The sequence below is a fragment of the Arabidopsis lyrata genome, assembly GCF_000004255.2.
Source record: "Arabidopsis lyrata subsp. lyrata unplaced genomic scaffold ARALYscaffold_2, whole genome shotgun sequence".
In the NCBI taxonomy this organism is placed as follows: domain Eukaryota; kingdom Viridiplantae; phylum Streptophyta; class Magnoliopsida; order Brassicales; family Brassicaceae; genus Arabidopsis; species Arabidopsis lyrata.
Genome location: NW_003302554.1, coordinates 328,270 through 352,061, shown reverse-complemented (window position 1 = coordinate 352,061; position 23,792 = coordinate 328,270). Strand labels below are relative to the sequence as shown.

Genomic DNA, 23,792 nt, shown 5'->3' with positions numbered 1-23,792 from the left:
AGAAGGGAGAAAACGAAGGAGATGAGATTGAGTCAAAAGAAAACGAAGGAAAAGAAACCGTTGGCAAAAGGTATGATTCTTCTTCACTATGGAGGAACCTATGTTCTGATTTCATGCTTTCATCAATCTTATGTCTCATCTTCTTTTTGCAATTTACAATTCTGTTTTTGTATCTCTCAATTATGGTTAAGTTTGTTCATCATCTTTTCATCAAATTATTTATTTCAAAATCTTTCATTTTACATTTTCTGTTTTTGAATTTCTCAATTCTGGTTTAGTTTGTTCATTGTTGTTTCTAATGTTCATCAAATTCTCTATTTCACATTGCAGGTTCATATTACAAATTCCATTCTCCAGTTATGTCGCCCGATTATTACATCTATTTCTGCACAGTTCAATAGGTGCTAAAGTTTCTTCATGTCAAAAATAACTGTTTAGAGAGATAGCAAATCTACATGTCAAACGAAGTGAGTAGATCTCTTACTATATTTGCATTTTCTTAACTTTTTTTTTTTTTTTTTGATAACTCAGGGGAATCCCAGACCTATGGAGGGGCCTAGACTAATCCCATGGGGGAGGTGCAGCCCACAGATAGACTCTCTCTCCGGGTATGCAAATGGGCCGAAAGTTAAGGGCCCATATCCATATGGCCAAGTGGAGATCTAACAATTGCGCGCTTGCGGGGAATCGATCTCTGGCCTAGACCAACAGGGCAACTCCTCCACAAGTGGCAACCACTAGACCAAGAATACTTTTTTGTTAAAGAGCATTTTCTTAACTTACGCTTTCAATAACTTGATCTTAAAATATAATAAATCTAGAACACAATAATCGTATAAGCACAAACTTGATCTTAAAATACAATAAATCTTTACTTACAAAAAAAAAAAAGGAAATTATTAAAAATGCCCCTTTTGGTGTGCCTCTTTTCAAAAATGCCCCTTTTAGATGTCCATTTTCAAAAATGCCCTTTTTAAATCTAAAATTTTTATAAAGTTTTATTAGGTTGATAAGGTACTTATGGATTGTAACTACTACTTGAAGACTCGATCCAAGTATTTATAATGTTTTATAAGGTGTTTTTAAAGGTTTTACAAGTTATTTTAAAGGATTTATAAGGTTTTTCAAAGGTTTTACAAAATATTTTAAAAGTTTTTAAAGGTATTTAAAATGTATTTATAAGATATTTATAAAGTATTTATAAGATTTTAGATACATAGAAATGTAGTTTGTGTATGTTTTAATAATGTTACATACATATTTGGGTAAATTTTATATTTTTAAGAACATTTTTTATAAAATTTTAAAGAATGGGCATTTTTGAAAAGTGGCATTGAAAAAGGGGCATTTTTGCAAAAGTCCCAAAAAAAATACAATAAATCTTTAACACAAATACAAGTAAATATTTTGGTCCCGTACGTAGTACGGGTTCTAACGCTAGTAAATTAATAATCCACAAGTCAATTCCCTCATTTTGCCAATTTATTCTTTTAAAAATTAGCAAAAAGAAAGAACTATTATTGTTTAGCAGATTTCTAATTAACTTTAGTCATTTCCATTTTTCATATGTTTCTCTTTCTTAGTTTCCTTAGTATTTTCAATTTAATGTTATTTATTAAAATTTAAACAAAAAATGTCTATAGTTATACTTTTGTTAAATGTTTCATCACACTACTGTAATTAATAAAATTTTAAGCTTAATGAAAAATTACCAAATATAAATCACTGAACACATTTTTGGCCCACACTTTTTTCGGAAAATTCTGATTCTAGCTAAGGATAGCAAAAATGACAAGTCAGGGGACATGTATGACCACGGTAAAGAAAGTATTGCTGTCCACATTTTTTCTAGTTTGACTAGTTTAGGACATGTATGAAAACTTATAATCTCAATAATATACATTCGTGATACGTGTTATGGTGATAAGATATATATGTGTAAATAATATTAGATATTACCTGTTTAGTCTATATATTTGTCGCTTATATGATCAAGATTTTATTGCTTTCTAATATATTAAAAATGACTTTTTTGTCACCAAATATATTAAATTATCTAAGAAAAGAAATTTTGGACACTATATCCTATTACATCAAAATAACTAGCCAAAAAATTAGATTACTCACCCATGATAAAAAAAAAAAAAAAAGATATTCATAAAAAAATGTTTGGTTTCATACATAAGCTTTTAAGAAGCACAAACCATATTTGGCCAAAAAGAAAAAAAAGAAGAACAAACCATATAACAAATTAAATATTCCTATATTTTGTGCCCCACGTTGGGCCTTGTTGACTAGTTTGCATTTGTAGGTCCATTTCTTCTTTCGTCCAGAATCCAGATCAATCTTCTCGTAATCAGAACAAAACGGGAAACAAACGTAAGAGGCAAAATCTTTGTTTGTATGAACTAAGTTCAACTTTTCTGTGTTAATGTTGTAGAGGCAGACACGATCCCAACTAGAAAGCATTACGACGTCGTTGCTTGGAGTCCACACAATGTGATCTACTCCAATGCTTTTAATATCTTTCACTTTTATCCACGACTTCTCAAAACTGCTCTTTAAAACCCATAATCCGTGAACATCTTCTTGATTGTTGTTTATCCAGTGACGAATAACACCTAGCTTCCCTTCGTATCTGACCAACTCTGGGAATATACCAACGTTTGGGGTATGTAAGAAAGACCAAGTTTCGGTTTTGAGACATAACCGGATCACGTTGTTGTTCCGTGATATCCAATTCAAGAACCCCGAAGCTTGTACCGGGTTTGAAAAAATTAAACCGTCTGTTCTTGGTAGACGCAGATTTTTTATCCTCTTCCACATAAACGAATCGGAATCAAAAACTTCGCACGCAAAAGTTCTGAGACTCCGATTCATACCGGGCGACTTCGAAAGCCTAAATACTTTATACCGGAAAGGGTTCAATCCGGTTACCATTATACCGAGTGACTTATCACATCTCCCCACTTTTGGGTTTGGTATGATCTGATACTGTTTTGTGGTTGGTTTGCAGACTATGTATTCCGGTATTATTCCTGTATCATTAACACAAAGCAATATTCCATGACTTGCATCACAAGCTTTAATCTTTCCCTCTCCCTGTGGCAGAAAATCGATGGAGACTCCTTTGTTTTCCAAATCTCTCCTCTCATGGACAAAACTGGTATCAAGTTTGTATCCTCGTTCGTAGCGTTCTAGGAAGTATCCGGAGATATAGTTGGTTCTATGGAAATTGAGATTGAGAAACCATGACTCGTAGCTTCTCTTGTTGCACTCTTTATTCAGGAGCCTGAATTTTCCAATTTTTGAAGCCGGGAAATAAGAAAGAACCTCTTGGATTATGTCTTGATTTAGCACCGGAGAACTCATGATCTTGTTGGAAAAAGAGACGAGCACGAAATCTGGATCGGTAGAGAACAGTTTATATATTATTGGTTTGATGTGATCAAGAAAAGTAAAATAGAATTGGAAGAGAGAAGAAAACAGAGTATTGTTTCAAATTTTATGGAAAACTTCTCTTTTCTCGACAACTTTACATTTACACAAGACTAACACTTGTATAGTGATTTACATGAACAAACGCAATTGTTTTTTTCTAATAGATTAACAACTCATTATATCATATACAATTTTTGATTATTTTATTTTATGTTTTTAATTAACATCCGACTTATATAATAATCCACAAGTCACTTCCATCACTTTGTCAATTTATTTTCTTTAAAATTAGCAAATTTGTTCTTATCTCATCATTCAGCAGATTTCTAAATTAAATTTAGTAATTTCCATTTTCCAGCTATATGTTTCTCTTTCTTAGTTTCCTTAGTACTTTTAATTTTAATAAATTATTAAAATTAAAAGTAAAAAACTCCAGTTTAACTTTTGTTAAAAGTTTTATCAAATTAAAAAAACATTAACTAATAAATATTTTACCTTTCTGAAAAATTATCAAATCACTGAAGACATTTGTTGGCCTATACTCTTTGTTTTGGGGCCAATTAGTACTAGCTAACTCACATCTCCCTAATTCTGGCGAAACGAATATTCTGATTCTAAAGATATAGTAAAAATGAATTCCAATGAAGGGAATGCTATTTCACACACCTAGAAAGTGTTTTAAGTGTTAAGGTAGAACTAACCTTTTTGTTTTGTCGGATTCTTGAATCAAGAAGTTGTCATCGATTAATTCTCTTCATCGATCAGAAACTTGAGGAAAAAAATGGAAGTTTGCGTGATCATAACTTGTATGATCCTCCAAGGCTTTGAGAGATATGTGCAAACAATGTGAGAGAAGGAAAGATAATCAACTATGAAAACCTTTTCAATTTATGCTACCTCGCGAATTGCGAACTAATGATCTTTTTAATCTTCAAAATTTCTATCTCTAGAATTCAAAGGAGATTAAGAACACAAAGCTTTTAAGAATTACTCTCTTATTGATATGCTTTAGAAAATTCTCAAAACTAAAGCTCACAAAACAATCTCTCTTAATCTCAAATCTCTCTTAACTCATAAGCTATACCACAAACTCGATATATGCTTATATAGTCTCAACACTTGACCTAATCCTAACTTGATTAGGACTCTAATAAATCTTCTAGATAATTCCTAAAGATTTGACTCTATCTTTTTATTAAACTGATATCTTGCGGTTCAAGTAAACTCCGGTCTATCCTTCAAGCTTAAACCAACACTATCTTCAACCTAAACACGTAGCATTTTTTAACATGAAGTCCTGAACACATATGATCACATAGCATAAAAATGATGAATATTTGACTTCTATAGAGTATAACTAATGATTTCAATTCAATAATCATAACTTGTTCAATTTTGTTTTATGTTTTTGTTACTCGTCATATCATGACTCGTTTGTTTTTGTTAAGAATTGCCGATATATTTGCCAACTAAAGTACCTTAAACCAGCATATGAAGTATTATTAGCGTATACAAAATGAAGATTATATCTTCAATTTTGCTTCTTACATATTTTTTCCAAAATAGTCATCTTTTCTCTTAAACAAACATTATATGCCTCACTGTCTACTCTTCTTTTTTTAGTTTAACATTCAAAATTCTAGTTGGAAGGTCAAAGATTCAAATGCGTAAAAGAATTCAAATATAGACTAATCAGCCTTAATCTTATTTATATTTTGGTCAGAATCAATCTTAATTTATTAGGTTGTTTTTGTTAAGACTTGGGAAAGAAAATGCTCAAATGGATTAAGGTTGAGACTACAAAACGACAACGTTTAGATCGAAAAAGTCGATAAAACAACGCTGTTTTAGACCGAAACACACCGTAGTTATTGTCCTAGTTATTATTAATTGTTTCCTTTTTAACTCAAATCAAACTCTAATTAAGTACATTATCAATTAATTAATTAATGACGAAACTCGCGGGAACACTTCGTAAATGGGTTCCAAATAATGCGGACAAAGAAAAAAACACCTGACGAAAACGTAACACTTTGACGTTTGAACAAAAAAAAAAAAAAAAGTCCTGGAAAAATTATTTAGCTCTTTCTCTGCAAAACCGTTACAGAGAGACAGCGAAAACCTTTGGGAAAAAAAATTTAGAAGCAACCCAAAAGAGAAGAGAAGAAATTCTTCTTCTTAGCTTTTTTTCTCTCTCTTTTGAAGCTTCTTCTGATTCAAAGTTTTACAGGTAAAGATCGATTCTTTAGCGGTTGATTTTCTCCTCGAATTTTATAGTTTGAACCCTAATTTTGAGATGGATTCATTTGATGATGATCAGGTTGGAGAAGATTGTTGATCTTTTGGTTGAACCATATGATTTCATATATTCCAAGAGAATTCATCGATCCTTGAACAAAAAAAAAGATCTTCATTTCAGGTTTTTTTTTTCTTCCATTCCTTAATATTGCTGGATCTAGAATCATGAATCATATATATAAATGATTTAAGCGAATCATGTTTTTTTTTCAGTTTGTTCGAGAAATTTGAATACTTGACAAGCAAGCCTGTAATGTGATGGAGCAATTCAGGCAAATCGGAGAGGTTCTTGGAAGTTTAAACGCGCTAATGGTATTACAAGACGATATCTTAATCAACCAAAGACAATGTTGTTTGTTGTTAGATATTTTCAGTTTGGCTTTCAACACCGTAGCCGAAGAGATCAGACACCACTTGAAGCTTGAAGAGAAGCATACTAAATGGAGAGCTCTTGAACAGCCTTTGAGAGAGCTTTATCGAGTTTTTAAAGAAGGCGAAATGTATGTTCGGAATTGTATGTCTAATAAAGATTGGTGGGGTAAAGTTATCAACTTTCATCAGAACAAAGATTGTGTTGAGTTTCACATTCACAATTTGCTTTGTTACTTCTCGGCTGTGATCGAAGCCATCGAGACAGCGGGTGAGATTTCGGGTCTCGACCCTGCTGAGATGGAGAGGAGGAGAGTTGTGTTTTCAAGAAAGTATGATAGGGAGTGGAATGATCCCAAGCTGTTTCAGTGGAGGTATGGGAAACAGTATTTGGTACCGAGGGATATTTGCATTCGGTTCGAGCATTCTTGGAGGGAAGATAGGTGGAATCTAGTGGAGGCATTGCAAGAGAAGAGGAAGTCCAAGAGCGATGAGATTGGGAAGACTGAGAAGCGTTTAGCTGATTTTCTGTTGAAGAAACTAACTGGATTGGAACAGTTTAACGGTAAGCTCTTCCCGAGTTCGATACTTGTTGGTTCTAAGGATTACCAAGTGAGGCGGAGATTAGGTGGTGGTGGTCAGTACAAGGAGATTCAATGGTTAGGGGATAGTTTTGTGTTGAGACATTTTTTCGGGGATCTTGAGCCGTTGAATGCAGAGATTTCTTCTCTGTTATCGCTTTGTCATTCGAATATACTTCAGTACCTTTGTGGATTCTATGATGAAGAAAGGAAAGAATGTTCTCTGGTTATGGAGTTAATGCACAAAGATTTGAAAAGCTACATGAAGGAGAATTGTGGACCTAGAAGAAGGTATCTTTTCTCTGTTCCCGTTGTGATCGATATAATGCTTCAAATCGCGAGAGGGATGGAATATCTTCATTCTAATGAGATTTTCCATGGAGATTTGAATCCCATGAACATTCTTTTGAAAGAGAGAAGTCACACCGAAGGTTATTTCCACGCGAAAATCTCAGGTTTCGGCTTGACCTCAGTTAAAAATCAGTCATTTTCTCGGGCTTCCTCTAGACCAACCACACCCGATCCTGTAATATGGTATGCACCTGAAGTTCTAGCAGAGATGGAACAAGATCTCAAAGGTACAGCTCCGAGATCAAAGTTTACACATAAAGCTGATGTCTATAGCTTTGCTATGGTGTGTTTCGAGCTTATAACCGGTAAAGTTCCATTTGAAGATGACCATCTTCAAGGCGAGAAAATGGCTAAGAACATAAGAACGGGAGAGAGACCTCTCTTCCCATTCCCTTCGCCAAAATACCTCGTTAGTCTAATTAAACGGTGTTGGCATTCAGAACCGAGTCAGCGTCCAACATTCTCTTCGATATGCCGGATCCTCCGCTACATCAAGAAATTCCTAGTTGTGAATCCGGATCACGGCCACCTCCAAATCCAAAACCCACTTGTTGATTGCTGGGACTTAGAAGCAAGATTCTTGAAAAAGTTCTCAATGGAGTCAGGTTCTCACGCAGGATCCGTGACACAAATACCATTCCAGCTCTACTCATACAGGATTGCAGAGAAAGAGAAGATGAGTCCAAACTTTAACAAAGAAGAGAATTCAGAAACAGGGGAATCTGTTTCTGAAGGTGTTTCAGTGGTTGAAGATCCACCAACAATGCCAATGTATACAAAGTCATTGTGCTTAGATGCAATATCTGAATACTCAGATATAAGATCAGTTTACTCAGAAGCTCCAATCAAAAAGACATCAGCTTTAAAGAAAAGTGGTGACACCATAAAAAACAGAAGAAACTCAATCTCAGGTCAGATAAGCCAAACCACTTAGTTCTAAAGCTCTCTGATGGATCAAACCAAATAGATTAATCATCCTTTTCATTGCAGGTTTACGGTCTCCAGGATCATCGCCTATAAAACCGAGATCAACACCGAAAGTGTCATCACCACTAAGTCCATTTGGAAGAAGCAGCAGCAAAGCAAGGAAGGATACAAGATTGCCTTTGAGTCCTATGAGTCCTTTGAGCCATGGAAGACGTAGACAACTCACTGGTCCTGCTTCAGACTCTGAGCTTACATAGCTTTGAAACACACGCATCTTGGTTTTTGAAGAACCTTAAAACTAACCCTTTTTTGTGTAACCTCTTAAATACCATTTTTTTTTTGTATGTGTAAATTTGCTTTCTTTAGATACTTCCCTCTAGCTTCTGCAAGTTTACACTTTTATTGTACCATCTTCGCCTAAAGTCTTATTCCGATTTTGGAACTCCTGTGTTTGAGGTTTTGTTCGATTAAAGATTGGATTTTTGCGTTTATCTGTAATGGCCTCGCAGACGCAGTTACGTTTGATTATCTATGAGTTCTCGAGGAAATTTCAAACGAGATTGAGTACCCAGAAACTGCATAGCTTTGTTACCAAGTCCAAACTCGCGCGTGACCCGTATTTCGCGACGCAACTTGTTAGATTCTATGCGTTAAACGATGATCTCGTGTCTGCTCGCAAACTGTTCGACGTATTTCCTGAGAGAAGTGTTTTCCTCTGGAACTCTATTATTCGAGCTTATGCTAAAGCTTATCAATTTAGTACTTCTTTGTCACTCTTCTCTCAGATGCTGAGTTCTGATACGAGACCTGATAACTTCACCTATGCGTGTTTAGCTCGTGGCTTTTCAGAGAGTTTCGATACAGAGGGACTGAGACGTGTTCATGGGATTGCAATTATGTCTGGTCTTGGTTTTGATCAAATTTGTGGCAGTGCAATTGTTAAAGCTTATTCAAAAGCTGGCCTTATTGTTGAAGCAAGTAAGTTGTTTTGTTCAATACCAGATCCAGATCTTGCTCTGTGGAATGTTATGATTCTTGGATATGGATGCTGTGGATTTTGGGATAAAGGAATCAATTTGTTTAACTTGATGCAACATCGAGGACATCTACCGAATTGTTATACAATGGTAGCGCTAACAATTGGTTTGATTGATCCTAGTTTGTTACTCATTGCTTGGTCTGTTCATGGATTTTGTTTGAAAATCAATCTAGATTCTCATTCTTATGTTGGTTGTGCTTTAGTTAACATGTACTCGAGATGCTGGTGCATAGTTTCTGCTTGTAGTGTGTATAATAGCATCTGTGAGCCTGATTTAGTTGCGTGTTCTTCTTTGATAACTGGTTATTCGAGATGCGGGAATCACAAGGAGGCTTTGCATATGTTTGCTGAGCTGAGAATGAGTGGTAAGAAGCCAGATTGTGTTCTTGTGGCGATTGTATTAGGGTCTTGTGCTGAGTTATCGAATTCAGTCTACGGGAAAAAAGTGCACGGTTATGTTATTCGACTAGGACTAGAACTTGATATAAAGGTGTGCTCTGGTCTTATAGACATGTACTCAAAATGTGGGCTTCTGGATTGCGCGATGAGTCTTTTCGCAGGAATTCCAGAGAAAAACATTGTTTCTTTCAACTCCCTTATTTTGGGTCTTGGCTTGCACGGTTTTGCTTCCTCTGCGTTTGAAAAGTTCACTGAGATGCTTGAGATGGGATTGAAACCCGACGAGATCACTTTCTCTGCTCTTCTTTGTACTTGTTGCCATTCGGGTCTTTTAGACAAAGGTCAAGATATCTTCGAGAGGATGAAGAGTGAGTTTGGTATTAAGCCGCAAACAGAGCATTATGTTTACATTGTAAAGCTAATGGGAATGGCTGGAAAACTGGAAGAAGCATTTGAGTTTGTAATGTCATTACGAAAACCAATTGATTCAGGAATTTTGGGAGCACTATTGTCATGTTGTGAAGTTCATGAGAACACTCATTTGGCTGAAGTAGTAGCAGAGAAAATACAGAAGAGTGGAGAAGAGAGAAGAAGTGTTTACAAAGTGATGCTCTCTAATGTGTATGCAAGATATGGGAGATGGGATGAAGTAGAAAGGCTTAGAGATGGAATATCAGAAAGCTTTGGAGGGAAATTGCCAGGCATTAGTTGGTTTTAATTGTGAAGAACAACAGATTATGGCTTGATATAAATGAAAAGGTTAGGATTTTTGAGTACATGTCTTCTAATATTGGTAAACAAAAAAAACCATTACATTTTATTTATTTATCCTTTTTTCCTCTTATCACAACTTCTAATATTGCTCTATCTTCTAATATTGCTCTATCTTTTTGCTAAAAATCTCTCTTTCTAATTTAAAAATCATGATTAGATTTAAATCATTGTTTGGTTTCAGCTTTCCAAGGAAGGCGAAGAAACAACTATTCGATCTCACACCTGGTAATATTTTCAATCCTTTTTTTTTTCTGTCAATTTTAAAGAATTGTGATTTTGCTGAGAAAGTGCAGAAAATTTTGAAGGGACAATGTAAATCGTAGAATACAGTTTGTTCTGTTCTCCAATCTTTCTGATCAAAATCGATGTTTCAGTGGTCTCTTTATTTTGATTTGATCCCCATTGTATCGTTACGTGAGATCATTCTCTTATTCTGTTTTTTGTGAAGCTTTCTTGGGGTAAAAGTAATCAGAAATGTGGTTCATTCCCATTTTACAGGGCAAAAGATTATTTCTCCCATCAATGCATAAATTAAAAGATTATTGTCACGTATAATAATGACAGGGGTTTCCTTTTGGATATATATGATACTAAACATTTGTGATTTTTGCTATTTTGTGTGTTTGCAGGACATTTTATTGATCTTTCTGTTTGGTGAGGTTCAAATGCAGAGGCAAGAACGAGGATCGTAAGAATGGAGCGAGCAAAAACAGGTAAGATTTGTTTTGAATTAATGCTCAATGGAGATTAAATCACAGCAAATACTATTTTCGTCTTTGAAAATTGTTTATGTAAGGTTTTGTTAGTTCTCTTGTTATCTCTGCAGAAGTGGAGAAGAAAGTTTCAAAACTTTTAAAGTTCATCCAAAACAAAAACAGGATTCCAAGGGATTCAAAGAGAGAGCTTCTAGGGATTGTTAACGATCTTCAAGAGCAGTGTCAGTCTCTCTATTCTGTATGTGATGATTTCCAACAAGATTTAGATCCGAAAAGTGGTGGCAGAAGAAAAGGGAAATCGCGTGTTGCTTCATCGAGTTCGGATTTGGAATATTACTCTTCAGAGGAAATAGAGAATGTTGTTGAGGAAGGAATTGAAATTGGTGAGCTTCAAAGCAAGATTGAGGCATTGAGGAATGAGGCTGAAGAGAAACAACGAGAATTGACTTTGCGTGTGAAGGAGCTAGAACGAGAGCTAGGTAATGCAAAAGCTGAGTGTGATCGGAAAGGAAATTTAGAGAAAGAGATTGCGATGAAAGCTAGTGAAAGTAAGCAATTAGGAGAGAAGAACAAAGGGCTAAGATCTCAGATCTCCGGTTTGGAATCGGTTTTGAAAGAGAAAGGGGATGAGATATCAATACTTGTGAACAAGTTTGGGAATAGTGAGTTGGGTTTAACATCGAGAATCGAAGATTTGAAATGCCAATTAAAAAATTTAGAACAAGAAATCGGTTTCCTTCGTGCACGAAATGCGGGTTTGGCTGGAAATTTAGAAGTTAAGAGAGTCGAAGAGAAAGAACGCGTTAAGGGATTGACGGATCAGGTAAATGGTATGAAACATGAGCTTGAATCATTGCGGAGCCAGAAAGATGAATCTGAAGCAAAGTTGGAGAAGAAAGTAGAAGAAGTTACAGAGACGAAGATGCAATTGAAAAGTCTGGAAGAAGAAACAGAGGAAGAGCGTAATAGACTGAATGAAGAGATTGGCCATCTTAGAGGAGAAAATCAGATGCTGCATAGAAGAATCGCAGAGCTCGAATCATTACATATGGAGATGAAGACAGAGAGCGCTCATGAAATGGAAGATGCGAGCAAGAAATTGGACATTCAGGTTTCTGATCAGAAGAAATTGGTCAAGGAACAAGATGATATTATTCGCAGGTAAACAACAGACGTGTTTTGATTTTCAAAGTAATCGACTGCTCTCGGAGTATTCAGGCTTTAAGTCTGTATGTTTCTCTTTTCGCAGGCTATCGGCGAAAATCAAGGATCAACAGAGGCTTCTCAAAGAACAAAAAGACACCATTGATAAGTTCTCTGAAGATCAGAAGCTATCGAAACGTTGGTCATTTGGTTCGAGCCGAGATTCGAAACTGAATCCAAATGCGTTAGAGAGGAAAATGGAAGAATTAGCTGAAGATTTCCGGATGAAGATAGAAGATCATATTAGGATACTATACAGGAGGATCCACGTAGCTGAACAGATACACTTAGAGAGCAAGAACGACTACATCAAAACCCGAGACATGCTTCAAGAAAACAAGGAAAACAGAGAAAGTTTGATGTTTTTCGAAACCCAATTCAATAAAATGAAAGGCGCATTGGAAAAAGGGTACACAGGATCCGAAACCGCGATGAAGAAACTAGAAGAAGCAGAGGAAACCACGAACCGAGTTGCTAGATTAGCAAAAGAGATGGAGTCAGCGAAGCTTTGGGTGAGTGAGAAGAAGAGCGAGGTAGAGACTCTAACGGCAAAGCTAGAATGCAGAGAAGCTCAAGAAACATTGTTGAAGGAGAAGTTATCAAAGCTAGAGAAGAAGCTTGCGGAAGAAGGAACAGAGAAACTGAAACTAGCAAAGGTTTTGAGCAAATTCGAAACGAGGATAAAAGAGCTTGAGATGAAGGTGAAGGGAAGAGAAGTAGAATTGTTGAGTTTAGGAGAAGAGAAGAGAGAAGCCATAAGACAACTCTGTATTCTTGTGGATTATCAACGAGATCGATACGATCAACTCAAGAAATCATCAATCTTAAAGGTTGATCATCTTAACACCTAACTTTTTATAAAAAAGAATTCAACTCTTTTTCCATTTTTCACAAAATTGTTATTTATTTGTTTATATTCACTCACTAACCCATCTTGCAAAAATATAAAATATTTACTGTAAGATCGTGGATTCATTGTTGTTGTAAAAAATTTTGTAATCTACCATAATAACAAGTAAAAGTTATTATTACAATGTTTTTTATTTTTATCTCAATCCTAATATTAGAAAAGTCAAAATGTAAAATATTGTTGACCGGTTTGTCAGTGGTAAATAACGTAATAAACTCTAGAACGGAGGGGTATAATTGGAAATGTAACTCATCTAACGTTTTCTGTGCTGGCATAAAAAAGTCCAAAACCGAACCACTTTTCTTCTCCTCTGTCTCTCTCTCTCTTTCGTCGGTTTTATAAATTCGTTTCATTTTCTCGCCATTAATTTTTGTATACAAATATCTCCTTTGTTTTTTTTAGCTACCGTTTTCTGTCACCGGAGCTTCTTCTTCCAGGTAAAAAAAGATCTCCGATCACTTGATGATTGAGCTGAGTTTCGATATCTCTGTTTTGATTAGATCTTCGATTTCAAGTTCCTAGTTCTTGTTAACTCTTCGATCTGGTGTAGTAGCTCATCTTCTAGTGAATTTCTTTGTTTGAAGTTTTTTTTTTTTTTATTTGTAGAGATTATAGGCTAAACTCAGGTTATGCTCTTAAGAGGTTTCGGTGATATTCTAGCTATTTATCAATGGTGTTTAGTTTCTATAATAGTCTACCTCATGTTCCTTAATCATAGCTAGTTTTGGCAGATTTGTAATTCATGTACTTGGATCTTTGTTATTAATCTTTCATGCAACTCCATTAAATCTCGATTTTGATCTGCTACTAGTTAGTGTATCATCTTTGTTTCAAAATGCTAATATTTTTAACATTTTTTTGGGGGAAGATTTGGAAGACCTCTATTATTGTCTTTGTATAATAGAGACATAAAAAGAAACAACTCATATGGTTATGATGATGATGATAGCTGTCTTTTTATGATCATTCTATGTGCTTTCTTGTTCCCATTCCCCTTAAAGTTTCTCCACTACATTCTCCTACCATTCATTTCTTAATTAGCATCTAATCATTTTTCTATCAGATTAATTGCTAAAAACTGATTAGCAATTTTGGATTTTAAAGTTTGTAATCAGTTTTAAAAACTATCACATTGGTATGGATCTCTATAGTTTGTTGTTGGATCATGAGAGTATCTACTACTACTTTGTATTTTTATTACCAGAGGATGGGGATGGATCCATCTGCCTTTTAACTAATCTCACCTTTTTGTCATAAGATATTCATATTATACTTTGATTTAAATAGTTATACTTCTGGTATCTACTTGTTTGGTCATGTCAGGCTCCAATTGAGTCATCTACTTTTTCTTTTTTTCATTTCTGTTACTATTCAATTGCAAGTCAGCCCCAAATTAACATTAGTTTACTAAACATGAAAATGATGGTATCTTTTTCAATTGAATATTGCTAATTGTCTTGAACAAGTTATAGTTTCTTCTCACATGTCTTCTCTGTGATATTGTGTAAAGTACAGATCGTGCTTGATGTCCCGGACATGACTTGTTAGTTCCAAATCTCGAATCTTTTGATTGAAGAAGAAATGAGAAAGCTTAGTATTAGAGACTCCTTAAAATCTTTCTTTGAGCCTCATCTTCATCCTGATAATGGTGAATCACTCAAAGGAACAAAAACTGGTAATTTTTTTTGTGCACTTGTTATTTTACTTTTTGTCAGATCATGCTAAATCCATAGGTCTTTTGGTTTTAAATGGAGAAAATATACTTTTCTCAACAATGCAGAAATTGATGAGAAAGTGAAGAAAATCTTAGGAATTGTTGAGAGTGGAGATATTGAGGAAGATGAATCCAAAAGACTAGTGGTTGCTGAGTTAGTGAAGGACTTCTACAAAGAGTATGAGTCTTTGTATCAACAATACGATGATCTAACGGGTGAGATCAGGAAAAAAGTTCATGGGAAAGGAGAGAACGAGAGCTCTTCTTCTTCGAGTTCAGACTCGGATTCAGATAAGAAGAGCAAGAGAAACGGGCGGGCTGAGAATGACATAGAGTTGGTAAAGAAACAGATGGAAGATGCAAATCTTGAAATTGCTGATCTCAAAAGAAAGTTAGCAACAACTGATGAAGAAAAAGAAGCTGTTGAATCAGAGCACCAAGAGATTTTGAAGAAGTTAAAGGAATCAGAGGAGATCTGTGGGAATTTGAGACTTGAAGCTGAGAAGTTAATGAGTGAGAACAAAGAACTAAATCAGAAACTTGAAGTTGCTGGTGAGACTGAATCTGATCTTAATCAGAAGCTAGAAGATGTGAAGAAAGAGAGAGATGGATTGGAAGCAGAGCTTGCGAATAAGGCGAAAGATCACGAGAGTACACTGGAAGAAGTTAACCGTCTACAGGGGCAAACCGATGCAGAACTCAAGAGAGAGAAGCAAGAGAAACCAGCGTTACTGAATCAGATAAATGATGTGCAGAAAGCGTTGTTAGAGCAAGAAGCTGCGTACAATACGCTGAGCCAAGAACACAAACAGATCAACGGCTTGTTCGAAGAACGAGAAGCAACAATCAAGAAGCTAACAGATGATTACAAACAAGCACGAGAGATGTTGGAGGAGTACATGTCGAAGATGGAGGAGACAGAGAGGAGAATGCAAGAGACCGGTAAAGATGTTGCATCGAGGGAATCCGCGATTGTAGATCTCGAGGAGACGGTAGAGAGTCTACGTAATGAAGTAGAGATGAAAGGAGACGAGATAGAGAGTTTGATGGAGAAGATGAGTAACATCGAGGTTAAACTCCGTTTGTCTAACCAGAAACTGAGAGTAACCGAACAAGTGTTAACAGAGAAAGAAGGAGAGTTGAAGAGAATAGAAGCTAAGCATTTAGAGGAACAAGCATTGCTCGAGGAGAAAATCGCAACAACCCACGAAACATATCGAGGTATGATCAAAGAGATATCAGAGAGAGTGAATTCAACAATACTAAACCGGTTCCAATCCCTGTCTGAAAAACTTGAGGAGAAGCACAAAAGCTACGAGGAAACAGTGGTCGAAGCGACGAATATGCTTCTGACGGCGAAGAAGTGTGTGATAGTGATGAAGAAGGAGAAAGAAGCGATGGAGAAGGATAAGGAAGAGATGGAGAAGAAGCTTGAAGGTCAAGTGAGAGAAGAGGAGAAAGAGAAGGAGAAGTTGAAGGAGACATTGTTGGGATTAGGAGAAGAGAAGAGAGAAGCGATAAGACAGTTATGTGTATGGATCGAACACCATAGAGACCGTTGTGAGTATCTTGAAGAGGTTTTGTCCAAAATGGTTGTGGCAAGAGGACAAAGAAGGTCACAACGAGCTTAAAAGTGATTCGTTCTCGTCCCAAACTGTAAGTTAGAGCTTAGCTGTGTTTATTTTTTCTGATTGGTGTTTGCTTTTTTTTTCTAAGTTGGGGTGACGTGTATGTGATGATTGTTTTGTAGTTGTAAGATCATTAAGATGGATTTGGATGGGTCGTGAGGTTTGTATAGACTCATCGTTGTTTTCATAGATGTTGTTAAAATGCAGTTTTCATTTCAAAAGCAACTTCCACGTTTAGCTAAATATGTAATTCCTCGTCAACACTTAAAACAGCTATGTAATCATCAAAATCAAATGCAACAAAAACTTTAATAGATCAAATCCAAAGATGTCTATCAAATTTAACAATTCCAATGTTCATTGACTACGAGGTTACATGTGGGTGAACTACGGAAAGAAAATTTCACCTCTGTCTCCATCTGAAGCTTCTTTTGTTGATCCAACCCTGGTCCGATCGATATTGTTTCTGTCTTTAATAAGCAAGACTTTCTCAAGATATATGTGGCCAGATCTTTCCCTTCTACGTAGACATGGTAACCTGACACCACTACGAAAAACACGCTGGATTACGTCAGTTAACCAAAGTCATTTCGTAAAACGACGTAAACTTTTGAATTAGAAGCATTACTAAACCGACCAAAATATTTGTTATCAATATTTGTGTTTTCTTCTATCGAAAAATTAAATATTTGTTGATGAATCATGTGGGGATCCCATTAAAGAAAGGTTTATTACATGAATCTAGCAGAAAATGTTTGTATGGTTTTATTTTCTTATGCTTAAAGACTTTTATTCACTTCTGCGTAAATGACGTTAAAGTTAAAGAATTTTAGCGTCATAGAATATTAAGTCGGTCTATGAACTGACGGTATAAGTGTTAAGTCATTTTATAACCGAAGTTATGTTCAATATTAAACGACGTAATTTAACGTGTTCCTTGTAGACCTATGAGAAATCACTGGTTTATATAATGTTGATATTTAAATAAAAATCTTATTTTGATATCTGGTTTATATAATTTTGATATATCATATGCACAATTTTTTTGCATATACTTGTAATATAAAATCGTGGTGCGTAAATTTTTTGTAAGCAACGTAATAGTTATAATTCAAATTTTAAAATATATATATTTTATAAAATGAAAAAGGTGAACGAATGAAAATACTTGTCTCTCCATCTCTCCTGACGTCATCAGCAAAAACCTTCGTTTCATGGGGCCTATAGCCAGGGGCAAAAAAGTCAAAAAACAGTATGTGTAGAATAAAGAAGAGATACTAACTGACTCAGACAAAAATACTACAGCCATCTAATTGGCCCAAAAAATATAAGAATTCGAGTTGGGTTAGTCTTTGGCTTTAAGTAGTTATGTTCCGCTTTCGCTATTGGTTACAAACTGATACTTTTTCCTTCTCAGTTTAAAAAGTTTTTCTAATGTGAAATTTCTTAATTATGTTCAAACATTAGAAAAATACGGTTGTTTTTTTTTTTTGGTTCTTTCTGATTAAATTAACATTGAAGAATGTTGTCTAAAAGATCAAAGGCAAGTCAATGTAGTTCTACTAACTTTGGGAAACACGGGATCTGTGTAACAGTTTCAAGATGAAGCTGGGTTTAACAGTTTGGGCCTTGATGTTTGACTTGGCCCAATACATATGAATCTCACAAAATCAAAGTTGGGACAAAAATTAGGTTAAGCTTCTTCGATTTCTTTTGCTCAAAAAAAAAAAAAAAGCACTCCGGCGGAGAGTTCACGCGAGGCTATCAGTCTTCTTCCCCAGCGAACCAGCTAGAATGTCACCGCCATATCTCCGCTCATCATCACCACAGCACGATGGATTTCGCAACTGTGGATGCTTCATCAGCTTTCCGAGTATTTGCCGGAGATTGGGAGATTTCGGTTTTGTCAACTTTGGGTGTGGTTTGGATCCGGATATCCGGGTTTTTAACGGATATGTGTTCGGATCCGGATCCGGATACTTCAAAACAGGCCGCACAAGAGAGCTGACAGGTGTCAGTGACTCATTCGCTCTCATTCAATGGAGGGAAAATTCGTATCTCTCTTCTCTCTCATTCAGTGCGTTTTCTCTTACTTGAGTCTCGCGTAACTTCTTCTTCCTCATAATCTCTTCTTTTGTTTTTTTCTCTGATTTTCTGCCTTGAGTTTCTCCTCTCTTTTTTCTCGAGAAAATTTCATTTTCCCGGAGAATTCCTCTTCTTCTTCTCTTAATTTCTCTTTCCTCTCAACATGTAGTGTTGATTTGATCATTTCAGAAGCAAGAAGAAGTTCACGGAACCAAGAACAAGGTAAATTTTCATCTTCTGTTACAAGATTTTCCGAGAATCTTTCATTTTCCCGGAGAATTCATCTTCTTCTCCTCTTAATCTCTCTTCCCTCTCAATATGTAGGGTTGATTTGATCTTTTCGGAAGCAAGAAGAAGAAGTTCACGGAAGCAAGAACAAGGTAATTTTTCATCTTCTGTTACAAGATTTTCCGAGAATCTTTCGTCTTCTCTCTTCTCTCTAATTCAGTCCGTTTTCTCTTACTTGAGTCTCGCCTAAGTTCTTCTTCCTCATAATCTCTTCTTTGATTTTTTTCTCTGATTTTCTTCCTTGAGTTTCTCTTCTTTTCCCGAGAAAAATTCACTTTCCCGGAGAATTCCTCTTCTTCTTCTCTTAATTTCTCTTTTAACTCTCAACATGTAGTGTTGATTTGATATTTTTGGAAGCAAGAAGAAGAAGTTCACGGAACCAAGAACAAGGTAAATTCTTATGATCGCTTCTGTTACAAGATTTTCCGAGAAAAAATTCATTTTCCTGAGAATTTTGTTTTCTGTAGTATAAGTTCCTCTTCTTCTATGATTTGATCTTTTCTGAAGCAAGAAGAAGAAGAAGTTCACGGAAGGAAAAAAAATAATTTTTATTGCTTCTCTCTATTTTCTCATTCTCGCTTCTGTTTTGTAACTTTCCCGAGAAAATTTTATTTTCCCGGAGAAATTTTTTTCCTGATAGTCTAAGTTCCTCTGATTTTTCTCTTAATTTCTCATGTAGGGTTGGTTTTTATATTCTCTGAAGCAAGAAGAAGAAGTTCACCGAGCAAAAGGTAATTTATCAAGAAACTCATAGAAAATTCAACATCTTTAAATCTCTTAGGTAGAAACAGCAGACAAGTCTCTTGTTGTTGTTGTTGTTGTTGTTGTTAAATTGATAGTTCTCTGGTATAGTGATTTTGATAGTCTAAGTTCCTCTGATTTTTCTCTTAATTTCTCATGTAGGGTTGGTTTTTATATTCTCTGAAGCAAGAAGAAGAAGTTCACCGAGCAAAGGTAATTTATCAAGAAACTCATAGAAAATTCAACATCTTTAAATCTCTTAGGTAGAAACAGCAGACAAGTCTCTTGTTGTTGTTGTTGTTGTTGTTAAATTGATAGTTCTCTGGTATAGTGATTTTGATGGGAAAATTTCTCTTGTTTTTTTTTTGCTCTAAAGATCGACAAGGAATCTCATATTCTACTACTGTGAACGATGGTGAAAGACAAGCCTGAGGTGGATTCTCAACTGCAGCAGTCCTCAGCAGAATCAAGCCTTTTCTACTTCCCCCTTGAAGAGAGTGTGAAAAAAACTCTACAAGAATGATATGAAACCTTACGAACTTGCACGGTTAGAGGGAAAGAGTCAGCTCCAATATATATCTTTTGTGAAAAAACTCGAGGCAAAGAAGGCATATAAAGCATACTTTGAAGCACTTGCTGGGGATGCACCTGCATCTGCTACTGAGAACTTACCTGCTGAGGGTGAGGACGTACCAGCTGAGGGTGCATCTGCATCTGTTGTTGTGGGTGCATCTACTACTAATAACGCATCTGCATCTGCTACTGAGGACGCACCAGCTGAGGGTGCATTTGCATCTGCTTTTGAGGGTGCATCTACTACTGCGAACGCATCTGCATCTGCTACTGAGGACGCACCAGCTGAGGGTGCATCTACTACTGAGAACGCATCTGCATCTGCTACTGAGGACACATCTGCATCTGCTACTGAGGACACACCAGCTGAGCGTGCATCTACTACTGAGGACACACCAGCTGAGCGTGCATCTACTACTGAGGACACACCAGCTGAGCGTGCATCTACTACTGAGGACACACCAGCTGAGCGTGCATCTACTACTGAGGACACACCAGCTGAGCGTGCATCTACTACTGAGGACACACCAGCTGAGCGTGCATCTACTACTGAGAACGCATCTGCGTCTGCATCTGCTACTGAGGACGCACCAGCTGAGCGTGCATCTACTACTGAGGACACACCAGCTGAGCGTGCATCTACTACTGAGGACACACCAGCTGAGCGTGCATCTACTACTGAGAACGCATCTGCGTCTGCATCAGCTACTGAGGACGCACGAGTTGAGGGTGCATCTACTACTGAGAACGCATCTACTACTGAGAACCCATCTGTTGAGAACCCATCTGTTGAGGGTGCATCTCAATCTCAGCCGTCTTCTGAAGCAGCTGCAAAGGTCAAGCAGGGAAAAAAGATAGTTCAGCCCAATGCAATTGTAAAGCTGGAAAAATTAGATTGGTCGCAAATTCCTGAATCTCCATGTATCAAGATCTTTCACAGCCACTATACCGGAGAGAAGAGAAGCAGTAAACAAGCATCTAAACGGGGATTTGCTTCCGGATCTGCATATGCTGCTGAGAACGCATCTACATCTGCTCCTGAGACCGCATCTGCATCTGCTGCTGTGAACGCATCTGCATCTGCTACTAAGGACGCACCTGCTGAGGGTGCATTTGCATCTGTTGTTGAGGGTGCATCTACTTCTGAGAACGCATCTGCATCTGTTGTTAAGAACCCATCTGTTGAGAACCCATCTGTCGAGGGTGCATTTACTACTGTGAACGCATCTGCATCTACTACTACATCTGCTACTAAGGACGCGACTGTTGTGAACGTATCTTCTGAGGGTTCATCTCAATCTCAGCCGTCTTCTGAAGTTGAAGCATCATCCGAGCGTCAACTCCAGGATGAGTTGTCTGCGGAGTTGACTGGATTTACCCATGCTCTAAAAGAATTTATAGAGCTCAGCAAAGTAGCCATTGATAATATGACTGATAATCAGGAAAAAAGGAAAAGGACGGCTCGTGTGGAGGAGTCGAAAACAGCATCCTGTAAAGCTGCCAAGTTCTTTTTGGATGGAAGGCAAGTTGATAACCTGATGAGTTCAGTGGTTAAAGTGTCTTGATATATATCTATATATAATAATATTTGAGAAGTGTTTTTGCTGACGTGTCGGACTCTCGGCTCTTGTTGAGTCATTGATTTTACGTAATTACTTAATTACCCTTAATGAAATCTAATTAATTTTGGAAAAATTAAATTGAATTTCGGAATTAACCAGGAAAAATAATTTTGGAAACAATAAACATGATAATTAACCAAAAAAAAAAAGGAACAACGAAGTACCAGTTAGGAAGCTTTAATTGAATTCATCGTGTTCTTCGTCGTGTGAATATAATTCTTCTAAACGAAGGCAAAACTTGAAATCCTAACATAAAGCATATATTCATAGCAATAACAGAGATCTAATAATTTAGTGATAGAATTTCACTTGTTGATCTGTCGAAGCAGAATAGTCAAGCTTCTCATAGTATCTTGCCCATGTTATGTCTTTAAGACGTCAATACTATCCTGCACCCTATAATTCTAACCAATGAAAAGAACAAATATTTATTACCTTGGATACAGAGTTGACGAAGAAACCTTGGATAAAAACTCGACGAAGAAACTTGTAAGTGTTAATGTATGATGAAGCTTCCATGAACGTGAATTCGTGATCATAATGAAGAAACGTGTGAATGGAGACGGTTGATGGTTTTTTTTTTTTTTTTTTTTTTTTTTTTTTTTTTTTTTCTTTTTTACCTTTTGGGGAAACAGATCTGTTTCATAATTTATCGGAAAAGGAATTATACCAAAAAAAAAATCGGAAAAGGAAAATATTTATTATAATATTGATATATTTAAGATGATAATGTCAAATATCCGAAAATTATTAATCGGAGCATTAATATAAACATAAAAGAATACTATTCTAACCTTACTCAAATTAATAAGATTTAGATAACCGAAATTAATCGTAAACGGCAATTAATTGTTAAACTAATTAAAATAAAGATCAAACGTACCGGAATAGATGAAATTTTTGGTATGATCGTCGTGTTTGTCGTCAAAAAAAATAATATGTAGATCAATGAAAGAGAACCCACCAATTTAGAAACGGTTATCACGCCATCGTATTGTTCGTCGGATGATTATAAGTCTCTAATCTGGAGATTGACTTGAACCCTGACAAAAACATATATTCATAGCATAAAATCGTAAATAGAAGGTAGAAGACCACCTATTAATCGGTTGTAACCTTGTGCAAACTCGATTTAATTTTGACGAATGAAATGTTGGTGTGGTGTCAAAACTTTCTTGGGGAGACTCGAAGATGAGAGAGCTGAAGTCAGAGATAGGCAGAGAGGTTTACATGTGAATTAGGTATGGAGTGCTAACGTGAACATGAACGTGAACGGCGGTGATTTTTGCACATAATAGCAATTAGATCGAGTTTTGGAAAAAAATATGGATCAGCGTGACATGACGCATATGGATACCATGCATGTCTTTCTTTTCTTTTTTTGTATTTATCGTCGAAAAATTTAGAAACTCTAAATCATGCACCGCCTCCTATTCAATATAAATACCTTGCTCATGGTATTCAATTTCAGATCATAACTAACCCTTGTTTTTTTGTTCTTTTTTTTTCAAACTTTTTTTTGCTTCTACCTAATTTTTCTTTTTCTTTTTATTGTAGGGTGGATGTATGGAGGGGACGATGTGAACTGGTGTATAGAAAATTTGGACCTAATTCAATGAATAAACAGGTGATCTTATAGTTTATATGTACAAATTTGATTTTTTTTTTTTTTTTGTATTTATGGTTTCACTATTTTCACCACTAATCAATTTTTATAATCAAAAAGTTTGGTTTCAACTTTTGAGAAGGTAATCATCGATGGTTTGGTATGTTTCTTTTTGTTGTAAAAAGATGAGGTACCTCCCGATTTTGTTGAGGTACATGTTCTTATTATTTTCAAATATGTCTTTTCTCAGAAGAAACACTCAACTTTTGATAACACAGTTGCCACAAAGTCAGAAAGATGACTTATTTCAGGGATGAATCTTCAGAGGAGGCTAATTTTTGTCGTTAATACAATTTAAGTATTCCTCTCTTTAGATTAGGGATAACAAACTTGGCTGTTAAATTCAGGAATTACTCTTCGTTGCCAATCTCTCTCCCCAAACTAAAATATTACATATATTGAAGTAGTAACTTAAAGTTTTTGGTATCGAGGTCATTCTAAGGCACTGAGATTCGGACTTTGGTATG

At 35.9% G+C, this 23,792-nt stretch overlaps 6 protein-coding genes across 15 annotated transcripts; 5 read left to right on the top strand and 1 right to left on the bottom strand.

Annotated features, from left to right (window-relative positions):
* Positions 1-2,214: 2,214 nt before the first annotated feature.
* On the bottom strand, positions 2,215-3,789 carry LOC9323968 (F-box protein At5g07610). The gene is given in 2 exon segments (XM_021035814.1): positions 2,215-2,330; positions 2,332-3,789. Coding segments are annotated over 2 exon segments (1,077 nt in total). The 5' UTR covers positions 3,373-3,789; the 3' UTR covers positions 2,215-2,294.
* Positions 3,790-5,218: 1,429 nt separating this feature from the next.
* LOC9323967 (probable serine/threonine-protein kinase DDB_G0278665) lies at positions 5,219-8,456 on the top strand. The gene is made up of 4 exons (XM_021034898.1): positions 5,219-5,671; positions 5,762-5,860; positions 5,953-7,951; positions 8,031-8,456. The coding sequence occupies exons 3-4, from the start codon at positions 5,998-6,000 to the stop codon at positions 8,222-8,224; spliced, it is 2,148 nt and encodes a 715-aa protein (XP_020890557.1). The 5' UTR covers positions 5,219-5,671; positions 5,762-5,860; positions 5,953-5,997; the 3' UTR covers positions 8,225-8,456.
* LOC9323966 (putative pentatricopeptide repeat-containing protein At1g64310) lies at positions 8,441-10,144 on the top strand. The gene has a single exon (XM_002887857.2). It carries the CDS (start codon positions 8,465-8,467, stop codon positions 10,121-10,123), a length of 1,659 nt encoding a protein of 552 aa, XP_002887903.1. The 5' UTR covers positions 8,441-8,464; the 3' UTR covers positions 10,124-10,144.
* LOC9323965 (protein NETWORKED 4B) lies at positions 10,116-13,018 on the top strand. The gene is made up of 5 exons (XM_002887856.2): positions 10,116-10,164; positions 10,361-10,404; positions 10,809-10,892; positions 11,006-12,056; positions 12,145-13,018. Exons 3-5 carry the CDS (start codon positions 10,874-10,876, stop codon positions 12,947-12,949), a joined length of 1,875 nt encoding a protein of 624 aa, XP_002887902.2. The 5' UTR covers positions 10,116-10,164; positions 10,361-10,404; positions 10,809-10,873; the 3' UTR covers positions 12,950-13,018.
* A 251-nt stretch (positions 13,019-13,269) lies between these two features.
* LOC110230824 (protein NETWORKED 4B) lies at positions 13,270-16,645 on the top strand. The gene is made up of 3 exons (XM_021034899.1): positions 13,270-13,445; positions 14,524-14,683; positions 14,789-16,645. Exons 2-3 carry the CDS (start codon positions 14,590-14,592, stop codon positions 16,351-16,353), a joined length of 1,659 nt encoding a protein of 552 aa, XP_020890558.1. The 5' UTR covers positions 13,270-13,445; positions 14,524-14,589; the 3' UTR covers positions 16,354-16,645.
* Positions 16,646-18,060: 1,415 nt separating this feature from the next.
* Positions 18,061-21,677, top strand: LOC9323964 (fibrous sheath CABYR-binding protein). Of its 10 annotated transcripts, none has more exons than XM_021010022.1 (7): positions 18,061-18,454; positions 18,605-18,657; positions 18,760-18,815; positions 19,403-19,454; positions 19,627-19,677; positions 19,841-20,185; positions 20,405-21,677. In XM_021010022.1, the coding sequence occupies exons 6-7, from the start codon at positions 19,989-19,991 to the stop codon at positions 21,600-21,602; spliced, it is 1,395 nt and encodes a 464-aa protein (XP_020865681.1). In that variant the 5' UTR covers positions 18,061-18,454; positions 18,605-18,657; positions 18,760-18,815; positions 19,403-19,454; positions 19,627-19,677; positions 19,841-19,988; the 3' UTR covers positions 21,603-21,677. The 10 variants fall into 10 exon arrangements, with proteins under 10 accessions (XP_020865681.1, XP_020865680.1, XP_020865679.1 ...); XM_021010021.1 differs by having other exon boundaries at positions 19,841-20,199; positions 20,386-21,677; XM_021010020.1 differs by having other exon boundaries at positions 19,841-20,525; positions 20,655-21,677.
* The last annotated feature ends 2,115 nt before the right edge of the window (positions 21,678-23,792 follow it).

Excerpts from the sequence above, each read along its gene's own strand:
- LOC9323964 (XM_021010015.1), top strand. The coding sequence starts at position 19,989 with ATGAAACCTTACGAACTTGCACGGTTAGAGGGAAAGAGTCAGCTCCAA.
- LOC9323966 (XM_002887857.2), top strand. The coding sequence starts at position 8,465 with ATGGCCTCGCAGACGCAGTTACGTTTGATTATCTATGAGTTCTCGAGG.
- LOC9323965 (XM_002887856.2), top strand. Across the intron at positions 12,057-12,144 it reads CAAGATGATATTATTCGCAG|GCTATCGGCGAAAATCAAGG; the intron begins GTAAACAACAGA and ends CTCTTTTCGCAG.
- LOC9323967 (XM_021034898.1), top strand. The coding sequence starts at position 5,998 with ATGGAGCAATTCAGGCAAATCGGAGAGGTTCTTGGAAGTTTAAACGCG. Across the intron at positions 7,952-8,030 it reads CAGAAGAAACTCAATCTCAG|GTTTACGGTCTCCAGGATCA; the intron begins GTCAGATAAGCC and ends TTTTCATTGCAG.
- LOC110230824 (XM_021034899.1), top strand. The coding sequence starts at position 14,590 with ATGAGAAAGCTTAGTATTAGAGACTCCTTAAAATCTTTCTTTGAGCCT. Across the intron at positions 14,684-14,788 it reads ACTCAAAGGAACAAAAACTG|AAATTGATGAGAAAGTGAAG; the intron begins GTAATTTTTTTT and ends TCAACAATGCAG.